Genomic DNA, 11,688 nt, shown 5'->3' on the forward strand with positions numbered 1-11,688 from the left:
TGCCACGTCCGTTTCTATTCCAAGTCTTTTTTTTAATGATAATGTCTGTTAAATGAGTGAAATGAAGTTTAGGGGTTCTGTGGACGGGCTGTAAACAGTTAACATCTTATCTGTTGTAGATTGCTCTTTGAACGACCGTCTACAACAGGTAAGACGATAACTGCTCCACAAGAAGCCCGCTTCAATGAACTGGTCTTTTAACTTTAATGATGGAATAAATCTATTCCTGTGTACTGCTGCTGGAAATCCCACATCAACTTTATTATATGTAAGCAGATTTTTAAAAAAAAACAAAACCTCCCCCACCCTCCTGCAGTTCTGTTCATCCTTTGTTTTTTGGATATTTCCTGGATATTTTGCACGTTTGCGCAGGTTTTCCTCACGGTTACATCAGAGGCGTCAGGATGAGAAACTCTCTGATAGGTTATCAGGGAACATTGTGTTTTTCCAGCGGGGTGGGGGGGCTCAGGCACCGGACGGGCTCAGGCGTGGCCGTCAGTGGGACTCTCACACCGGAGTCAGCTCTATTTTCAGCTCACGTCCAAACAACTTTTATTGTCATTTCAGGTTTTAGTACAACTGTTTCTACAGGCCGAGCATGAATCAAGATGATCTGTTTCTTGGGACTGAGCACATTTAAGGATTTTGCTAAACGAGTTTAGCAGGATCGTTCTGACTCAATTAAGAACTCAGGCGGTTGTGATATTTAAAAATCAAACTGTTTAAAAAAATTCTGATCCAGTTTAACAAAAAACATCTACGAATTGATTAGTTTGGGACACTTTGCATGTAAGTAATCTGAAGTTAATGCCATCGAGCTCTGCAGAAATGCTTTTCCAGTCACAACCAAACGTTATAACTCAACAACAAATACTAGTTTTAACATTTATCCAAATCGTGCTTCAGCACCACTTTATGGGTTTTATTGCTCTTTGCTCAAAGGCGAAGAAAGCACGAAAATATTCCTATTTGTCTCTGTGTGATGTCCAAACACAAGTGGATCCAATTTCAAGATGGCCGCCACAGCTAATCGACGTCTGCCAAAGCCAACGTGGCCCTTGCCCGGTAGGTTTTACAGACGTGGAGCTAAAATTTGATGCGGCATCAGCCGAGAGTCGTTCCTCAAACCCCCTCTGAGCGCCAACAGACCGCTAACCTGAGGAGGTGACCTCCTGACCTTTGATCGAGCTGCCGTGGAGCGCGGCCTCACGCGTGGCTCACAGCGTGGTTACGCCGGGCGCCTCAAACAAAAAAAACAACAAAATATCCTCCAGCGTATCGTAGTCCCATCTGCTTGAACTGTTGCCATCAGGCAGAAAATACAGACCCAAACTTTGTTTCTTAAACAAAGCTTCCCAACTGTGACTGACCTGCTGATAGCCTGACAGTTTAAATTTTAATGACATCAAATTTAGGATGTTTTTATTTGTTTTTAGGATACTTGATGCAGTATAATTGTAAGCTGTTTACATTAACAGTGAGTATCTATCTATCTATCTATCTATCTATCTATCTATCTATCTATCTATCTATCTATCTATCTATCTATCTATCTATCTATCTATCTATCTATCTATCTATAGTAGAAAGTCTGTGAGGGATCCTTAAAAGCCTTTTTATAGTTTTTTATAGTCTGACACTATAAACCTAAACTGTTTAATAACTAGTCTGTTTTAAAGCCCGATCCTTTTTGCGTGTTATATACAGTAAAAACCCAAGCAGACAAAGTGTTCACCCTCTGTTTACTGTAACAGATTCATGGAGTGATGCAGAGTTTTTAGATGCCCGCCTCTCCAAGGCGACCACCCTGCTCTCGGGGAAAAATGTGACCCAAAAGCAGCGTTTGAAGCATCGCACGGCTTTAAATCAGGCTTCCTGCACCTCAGCAGACGGACACACAAAACGAGACCGATGGGGTGAAAACACTGATGCACTTCCAGGAGACGGGAGGCGTTTAAATGTGGCAGAATGTGGCAGAACGGCATCCATACACGAGGAATGAAACAAAAAGCTTTTTATGTTTTCTTACTTTGTTGCATGGATCAACACAATCAGCTGCAGGGGGAGAGACTCAAACAAGAAAAGTGAGCATCTTTAGGTCTGGAATCTGAGAAAAAAAAACACAGATTGCTCATTAATTTAGTTTCTCCAGCCAGTTTAAAGCCATTAAAGAAGTCATGAACTGTTTTTTTAAACACCAAAAGGCTGTTTGTTTTGCTCATCTTGAATAAAGTGCAAAACCCTCTAAAATAGTGGAAAAAAATTAAAATAAAACAAAATTATAGCTGCAGCCTCACTTTTATGGGCCTTTATACCTTGTCGAGTTGAAGTTTACGTCACTGTTTGTAATTATTTTTTAAAAAAAGGGACCTTAATGGGGAAAAAAGCAAATAAAACAAACATATTTAACACGTGAAATATTCATATTTACAGTGTGCCACCAGATATTTCAGTATCATGTCTCTTTGCTGCCCTCCAGTGGTCACTTTTATGTCCTGATGAAGATTAAAAAGCACTGATTTCTTGTTTAAATGGTCAGATAATTCACCGGACTGGAAAGGGGGACACAGACTATAAAATAAAAAGTTGAACCAATTCACCCTGCCCTCATACTAAGAATAGTGGCTGTTTCACTTAATCCAGAGGATTAAATTTATATTGTTTTCAAAACGCCTAAATTATACAGTTCCAGATTATTTCCCACACCGCTTTATTTTTAAAGCACTTAAAAAAACAACAACAACAAGCTGAGCAAAGTGCTGTACAAATCCAACATGAGAGAGAGAGAACAGCAATAAAACATTATAAAACAGCTTTAAAGGAGCTGCAGAACATTTTGAAACAGTACAACTGATGAGGGTAAAAGATTAAGACAAATAATGGGTCGCTCTGGGTTAAAAGCCTAGGAGAAAATCTGGTTTTAAAAACAGCTAAAGATGGAGTCTGTCTGACCTGCAGCAGGAACTCATCTTTCATTTGATCAGCCACGTTTCCTTCTGTTTGTTATCTGTTGCTGTCTTAGGGACTGCAGACTAAACACTGCTGATGTTACATTCATGGTTCATTGCCCCTCCTCTGAAATCAGTAAATTTTAAATTCAGAAAGGAATAACTTTTACCATCTTATTTTGAAAAATGAGTGCTATTTTTTGAAGCAGCCGGAGCAGACTCCTCGATTAAAGCTAAGTGGTTTAGTGGACGGGTTAGTTTGTGGTGGTGAATTTGCTCCCCTCCTTTCACTCAAACCCCACCCGCCCACCCACCCCTNACCCCTCCTGAAAGCAGGTTTTTTTTCCTCTTCACACTTTCCAGCAAACCTCAGCTCACTCAGACGGTGTCACGTTCGTACATTTCCTACGGTTTTCACAGCTCTGCACACTTCAAATCTAAAAACCCAGCCGGCTTCCTCTTCAGGTTGGGCCTGAAGAGTGTAAAAAAAAAGGCTTCTTTAAACACACTGCGGGTACACGACACTTGCACGGCCAAAACTGTGCTTTTACTTTGTTGCCGTGTGTGCATGGAGCCTCTGCCTCTGATGCAAACCACACGTTTCCGTCTGACTTAGCACATGATTACTTTGTGCTGAAGTCAGCCTCCGGGGTTTTTTTTAAAGCTCCCCGCAACTCTCTGTTGTCATCCGTGTACAAGAACAGAAAATGTTATGTCCTTGTATGATTATAAAACTATGACGTATCATTCGTCCTCAAGTTATAAACACAGATAGGTCATTTGTTCCTGATTGGTTTGCCTTAAATACAAAACAGTTGGAAGGAAAATACTCCTCATCTACTAATCAACTATTCAAGAGTTGAAATTCTAATAAGTAACACGGAGAAAGGAGATAAATATTCATTGGATGATCTTGAGAGGTTCAGATCATTTTCCTTTAATGGTAAACCTGAGCTTCACGGCGTTACAAGCTGCTGGAGCTTCGAGAGAAGCTTTGTGTGCTAAACATTCTCCACATTTCTGCCGGACCGATTCAGTTTACGCTTACTTCACTGCGTGCTCGTTGGTCCCTACTGTTAGCAAAATATCTCATGAATCCCTGAAAGGACTGGAAGTGAAACAAAGGCAATCTTAGCCGACTCATAAAGTGGCAATAACTCGGCCGGTCTTACAGATGTCGAGCTAAGATTTGGCGTGGTAGTAGCTGAGGCCGGTACCAAACTTACAGTCTGAGCCCTGACTGATCGCACAAGATCTGCGTTTCAAACTTTACCTTTAACTATTAAAATCAACTCTGTTTGTTAGCAAAATATCTCATGAACCAGTGGGCAGACTTCAATGAAACCTTTAGAAACAAACAAATAGGTTGGCTTCTACAACTGATTCACTTTTGGACTTTACCCCAATTTAAGATGGCTGCCAACTGACCTTAGAAAACACAAAAAATCGCAACAACTCAGTCGGTTTTTATAGATGTTGAGCTAAAATTTGGTGTGGTAGTAGCCGAGCATCGTCCTCAACACATGCTCTGAGTGCAACACGCTGTGCGACACGTTTGCTTCAAACCTTGGGTTTAACTGTAGGAGTCAACCCTGATTGTCTGTCAGCAAAATATCTCACGCACGAGACGAGTTTTGATGAAACTCTCAGAAAGTAACCAGTGGATGTACGTCTACAGCTGATTAGTTCAGTTTAAGATGGCTGCCTCAGCTGTTTGACCGTAGCCTAAACAGAAAATGGCTGTACCTCAGCTAGTTTTACAGATACTGAGCTAAAGCTTGGTGTGGTAGTAGCTGAGAGTCATTCTTCACCACACATACTTCAGATCAGGAGAGATCTCACAGTATCCCATGAGGCTGTGCGTGTTGTTTCGAGGTTTGACCAAAAACTGCGTCAATTTTCTTTAGGATGATCTTAGTCTTAAGCTCTGATTAAGCCTGAGCTTCTTTGGTAAAAAGGTCATCTTCCTCCCGTTCCCAAACCAGGAGCTGGTTCCTTAAAAGAGGAGCCATCCACATCCAAATTAATAACTAGACTCAGGAACGTAACCAGGAAGTTGAAGCCAAAACAGGAAGACAGCCTCTTGCAGGCTGGCTGCAGTATTTGTTTTAAGGCAAGTCATTCTTACCTTGCTGCTGTGTGTTCAAATATTCGTTTTTCTAGCATATTAAGCTGTAATTTGGTATTTCATCCCACATCTCGAGTGAACCAGAAATACAAGATGGCTGCGAGATGGCTGCGTCTGTAAGCCTGATGGAGCCAGCTTTAATTCTGAGCAACAAAAGGAGGTGAAGACACTTCATCCATCTGTTTGATGTGACGTGAGGAACCTGAAGCTGAAGCTGAAGACCCCACAGAAACTTTCATCTGAGAGCAAAACACTCCGCTGGGATGACTTCAGGATACTTACATGTGAGGAAAACTAGCGTAGTTTTTCTAGACTGAACCAGAAGCTAACATTAAGGAGGAAAAAGAAACCTTGATCTCTTCAGGTAAACACCATTAAACCTTCAGCTGAAGCAGAAATGGAAATTTATGTTGTGGTTCAGTTGTGTAAAGAGCTAACCACATCCCCTCTGCATTTGTCTCTTCACTTTCTGACACCTCTCACTTTGAAAACCCCTTCGGCCTCCTAAGACCCGAACTCTTTCGCGTGGGCTGATCGTCGCCTGACGCGAGTCGAGGGACGCTCAGCAAAATGTGACGCCAGGTCCCAGGAGGTGAAATCATCCGTCAACACACAGGCCTCGTCTACTCGACCTTGAATATTTTTTTAAACTGATGTGTTTTTCCTCCGACTGTGGCCTAGTTGAAAGAACTACATGAAATCAGATAACCATGTTTAAAACAACCCAAAGTTGACCAAGGTGCTGCCCGCTAAACCGATGAAATACATAAGAAAGACAAACGCCAAAAGCATTCAAACCAGTTAAAGCAGAAAAAAGATACTAAAACACAAAATATAAAAGCAAACAAATGTATTAAAATAAAGAAATTAAAGATGACTTTAAATGGACAAACTGTTATTTGCATTTAAAAGCCAAAGAAATAATAATTTAAAAAGTGTCTTTTAAAAACCTCAACAGAGTAAACACACGTGGCTGAGAAAGGAAGGTTTGGGGCCTCTGAGATTTAAAATACAGATGTTGTGTTTCCCGCCTGGAATAGAATAATCAGCCACGAGAATAAAGTCAATTAACAATATTTATTGTCACAGAAATAAGGGGGTTTCCCATTTATCCATCCGCTGTCGATTCTACAATCTGTCGACCCAAATTGAAACACCACTTGATGCGGACAAACTCGCGTGAAACCTCGAAAAACTCGACTCACAGCAGAAATATTACATGCAATATACCCTTAAAGTGACACGCCAAACAGGATCGGGGCTCAGATGGTTTTAAAGTTAAAAATGAAAAATAAAAATAGTTAGTCCGCCCTCACATACACTAAGGAAAAAAAAAATTAAACACAATCAAAAAAGCCAGGCGGACTAACCAAAGAAGCAAACTCTAAAAGGACAGCAGGTAGCAGTGATGGAACTGTATCACAAAAAGCCAACACTCAGCCCAGGTCGACTCCAAAGCGTCGAGTCCCCCCACGCTCACATATCAAAAACACCACTAAAATTGCGACACTCCCTTTTATGGAGACTGAAATCATCGGGGTGTGGCTACACCTGTGACCTGTTCTTAGCTTGGCTAAAGATTTGTCCTGAAACGCTGACTCTGTTTAGAATTTCCTCTCAGTTGTTAACAATTTCAGCAAATGCTTGGCGGTGGCCGAGTCAGGGTGAAAGAGACAGAAACCTGGTAAAAAAATGAAGAAACAGCTCAATTGTTGTTTTGGTTTCGGAGGCACAAAGGCACAGAGGGGCTCGCAACATCGTCACTTATGAATTTCTTTCTATTTCCATTTCACTCGGAGACACCTAAACTGAGTTTTCTAAAACCTCAGCTGAAAAAAATATCATAATTTCCCAAACCTTTTCACACCATATCAATGAATTGTTATAGCGAGACTTGGTGATCTGTACAGAAACTGTTCTTTTGTTGTTTGATTATGGAGACATAAATTATAGATGTGCATGTAAGGGAACTCTTCATAAGTTGGACACCATCTATCGTTCTGTGACAAATCTTCCTTATAAATGGCCCACTTTACATTCATAAGAGTGGTCCGCTCTTATTTATAAAACCTTGTAGGGCTCCTCACCTCCTTACTTTAGTTAGTTACTGTGTCCAGCATCTAGTATTACCTCAGGTCATCTGAATATCTGTTGCTGAAGATCCCGAAGACCAGGTTTCGTTTCGTCTTTTGCATTTTCTGCCTCAAATAATTAAGATCTGCTGCAGAAATCTTCAGGACCTACTGCGTTTGTTCCTGTCTCTGCCTTTAGAAGTTGTCTATAAACCTTCCTTTTAGACTTGTAAATGTTTTACAGCTCAGTGGTGCTATTTTGTTCTCCTGACGAACTAATTTTTAGTTTATGCGTTGTTATTGTTGCTGTATTTGTTTTCTATTGCTCCCCTTCTTCCTTGCCAGGCCGACGCTGCTGTTACCGTCCTGCCTGGTAAGATAAAGGTTAAAAATAAAAATAAAATGAATAAATAAATAAAAAAAAAAGCCTATCAGTGTTGTTGATGTGTGTGCCAAAACACTTAAAACATTTAGATGAGAAGATAAGTGGAAAGGATGATGGTGTTTAGCTCTTTCAAACAAGAGGTGACCATTTTTTTCACATCTAATACTTTGTGTTTATCACACTTCATCAAAAAGCCACGGCTGCAAAAAGCCACAGTGCTTCTGCACCGATATGCAAAAATGCTTATGCATCCACACACACACTCAACCCACCCCCCCACAACCACACACACTTGCATAAAGGAGCTGAAGCAGCAGTGAGACGTATCAGGTGTCAACCGCAGCATCGCCCCTTTTTGTTTTCCCCTGTCAAGAAAGCAGCGACCACATGACCGCAGGTGAGCTGCAGGTTAGGTAGTTTTAGATCACGGTTTCTGTTTTGTCACGGAACATGTTCTCCCCCCACTCCACACACACACACACACACACACACACACACACGAGAAGCAACTCAATAAAAGTGCAGGGCTGAGTCGAGAGTGGACAGGCAGAAGACCGAAGACAAGCAAGCAGGTCCGAGAGACCAGATGATAATGACGATGACGATGATGAAGAACCCCGTCACCCTGGCGACCTGCCTCTTGCTTCTCTCATCCCTCGCCGTCTTGGTCAAAGAAAGTAAGCTGGCTGCACACAACTTGTTTTATTTTTGTTTACTTAAAATGAGCTAAATCGATCCCACTTGGGTCAAAAAATGGGGGAGTTCTTACTGCTCATACGTTTCAGGTCATTTTACAGATAAGAAGTAGGAAACTCAAGATGTACGGGGTAAAAAAAAGTGGATTTAAGTATGTTGGTAGTACTTTTCACGACCCGGACAAACCAAACCATCATCGCTCAGCAGCTCACGGCTGCATTCGATTGTTTAATTCTTCTGTAGTCCGACGGAACTGCACATTAAAAACGTCAATCTGTGTGACGACTTGTGTGTTGATTGCCAACCTAATTCCTGTCTCCGTGCTAGGTTCAGGCAGCTACAGTCCAGGCGAGTGCTGCTTTGATTTCTACTTCAAACCTCTGCTCAGCGTCCGAGTGGCGAGCTTCAAACCCACCGACCCGGCGTGTGCGAAGGAAGGCGTGGTGTGAGTGTCTCACCTCCTCAAACTTCAGCTCTAAATACTTTTTACACATCCAGACTGATAGGACACATAATTGTAGACTCAACCAGAGCATAAACCTCCAGGTTCTTGACTGTTCGGTCTCTGTTTCAGCTTCACGATGAAAAGAGGTCGTAAACTCTGCGTGGACCCGACACAGGAGTGGGTGAAGAAGATAATGCAGGCCAAGGAAAAACCCGTGAACACCACATTGTCTGAGTGAACACCTCGAAATATCCCCGAACTGAGCCCAGGAGCCGGAGATGAGGACTTATTATACATGCTTTCTATTTTTGTACTGAGAATGTTTTAAAATATTAACAATAAAAAGCAAAACTTTTACGAATGGCCCGCCTTTTATTGTCCTTGTTTCACAACCTTTTATGATAAATTGTGATAAAACCAATAAGAAGTTAGAGATCGAGCATTTCTTGAAGGAACGCACGCCGCCCACCGCCGTTCATGCTCGAGTGTTAGTTCGAGATGAACGTCCGATGATTACTTCCTGGCAGCTTCTTTAAGGGGTTCCTGAGATATTTTGCTAACAGGCAGAAAACGGTCAACGCCAACATTTAACGCTGCGTGATTTATGAATGACAGACTTATCAAATTTTAGCACAACAGCTGACAAAATGAATCGAACTGTAGCCATTTTTTTCGGTGTTCTCCGATGTCATTTGTCTGTGACGGCCATCTTGAATCGGTTTGGCTTTGTTAAAATTTCTTGAGTGATTCATGAGGTATTTTGCAAACAGATAAAACTGACTCCTAATTTTTACAGGACAGTTTCCGTCTGTTTTTCCTCAGGGTACGTGATAGGGATCGGTCTCAGCTACTACCACACCACATTTTTAGCCTTGTAGCCATTTTGTGTTTTGTTGGCTGTGGCAGCCATCTTGAATTGAGCCGACTCTAAAAGTTAAATCAGCTGAAGATTAAATAACTGCTTTCTGCATGTCACATTAAGACCGATCTTCTGGTTGATGAGATATTACGCTAACAGGCAGACACAGACACAAACAACACGTGTGTGTGCGTGGTCTTTGTCTGCCCCTTTTCATGGACGCAGAAAAGGTTCACCCTCCGTGTTGTCGTCGCTCACATAAGAGGAAGCATCAAAGCTGCAGCGGTTTCTGGTTGCTAAAACCACAGGAAACTTTAATCTGCACCACAGAGATCTGACTGCGAGGCACAGACCTGGGTGTGCACGATCAAAACAAACGGGCTGAACTCTTCTGATAAACACACCTAAATGCTGCCTTTTGTGATTGTTTAGAGCAGTTTATTAAGACGTCGTGGGGACTTATGTGCGCCTGCTGTGGCCAGCAGAGGTCGCTCTTCGCTCTTTCACGGCTTCTTCCAGGAGTTTATTTCCTGTCAGTCTCCACAAGCGGCTTCGTATTGCTCTAGGTGGACAGAGTCAAAATGAGAAACAGTTTAATCTGATTTCTAAGACGACGAGAGGCTCGCCGAGCTTCTGAACCTAAGGGAACTGAACTACAACCTTCAACGCTTCATTTGTTCACACACACACACACACACACACACACACACACACACACACACACACACACATACACGTCCTCCATCTAAGATGAGGACAGGAGCTTTATTGGCTCCACATGCAAGCCATCGGAGGAGATGCTCTGATTAGACTCTGGAGGACCCGCTGCACGGATTTACATAGTAATTAGAACGAAAGCTGGAGAGCGACGGAGCGGCTCGAGAGCCTCTTCTGTGCAACTGGGATGATGTGTGTGTGTGGTTTTTTTTTGTTTTTTTTTTGTCAAAACCAGTGAGCAAATTAAACAGAACAATAAGTGCCTCTCGTGTGATAAGAGGCACGACAGAGCGGCCAGGATAGGGCCGAGGCTCGCATGACTTCTGCCGTCTCAGAGAAGCTCATTAGGAAGACCGAGAAGAGAGAAATCTTGTTGATGTCCTATTAAATTTGCATAAAAGCTAGCCACGTGGCAGCATGACCTACCTGTGGCAGAGGAAAATCAGGACAAGCAAGCAGCTGGACGTTTCACGGCCGCCAGTGTAGAAATAAATCTTTGAAATGCATAACAGCATGTGGAAGCAAGTCAGAGCTCTGATTTAAAAAAACGGATCATGAAGTGCAGGAGTCATGTTATATCTACAATAATCATAATCTAAATAATATATACTGTACACAAAATTGACCGCCACTACAGCTATAAACATACATGTCCAGCATTGTCTAATCAAAGCTTCGTTGTTGTAGGAAGCCATTATGAACAGTTAGTATCTTACCTGTCATAGATAGCTCTTTGAAGAAATATGGAGGGTTTGGTTCATACTGGATCTATGAGCTGCTGTTAGAGGTGGAACGGTACGTGGTTTCTGGACCAAACTGTCAGACGTTTTTTGGATGAGCACGTGAATTAGATGACGAAGACTTTATCACAGGTGACTCATTTAGAAGCACCTTTTATTTAACTGCATTTTGCTAACCACTATAACAGAATATACGATTTGAAGCAAGATAAATCAAACAAATCATGAATGACTGGTTCAGACTAACGTAGAAGATGACACATACCTGTATGGCAAGCAGATGTGCCATAAATTGTGCATTTAGAATTGTTTTATGGCAAGCAGTTTGTGTATTTATTTGATATTGAGCATCGTTTTCCCACCCTAGCAGAGCAGCTAGGATGGAGTGTTTCACATATGATTTATTTTGTATTTCCACGTCTGGGAAACTTTAAGTTTTATGTTTTATTTTGCATCGAGTTGAGGCCGAGTCAATCAGAGGGCTAACACTCCTTGGTTTTTGTTTTTTGGAATAGTTTCTGAAGCTGTAATAGTTTCTGTTTGACACATGGCCTTCAGCACACCCTAACAGTACGACATAAAGCTTGTAATTGTTTTTTATTTTATAGCGAAGACACCATTTGATTGAACCTACCTCGGCGTAGACCACAGGCATGTTCACAAAACATTTCAGGTCTTCTGAATGAACAGAGGCAACA

General features: G+C 41.8%; 1 protein-coding gene across 1 annotated transcript; it reads left to right on the forward strand.

The window, feature by feature from the left end:
- Positions 1-8,031: 8,031 nt before the first annotated feature.
- Positions 8,032-9,029, forward strand: LOC108231810 (C-C motif chemokine 3-like). Its single transcript, XM_017409102.3, has 3 exons — positions 8,032-8,210; positions 8,557-8,674; positions 8,804-9,029. Exons 1-3 carry the CDS (start codon positions 8,120-8,122, stop codon positions 8,910-8,912), a joined length of 318 nt encoding a protein of 105 aa, XP_017264591.1. The 5' UTR covers positions 8,032-8,119; the 3' UTR covers positions 8,913-9,029.
- Positions 9,030-11,688: the final 2,659 nt, after the last annotated feature.

Source organism: Kryptolebias marmoratus, linkage group LG19 (assembly GCF_001649575.2).
Source record: "Kryptolebias marmoratus isolate JLee-2015 linkage group LG19, ASM164957v2, whole genome shotgun sequence".
NCBI lineage: Eukaryota > Metazoa > Chordata > Actinopteri > Cyprinodontiformes > Rivulidae > Kryptolebias > Kryptolebias marmoratus.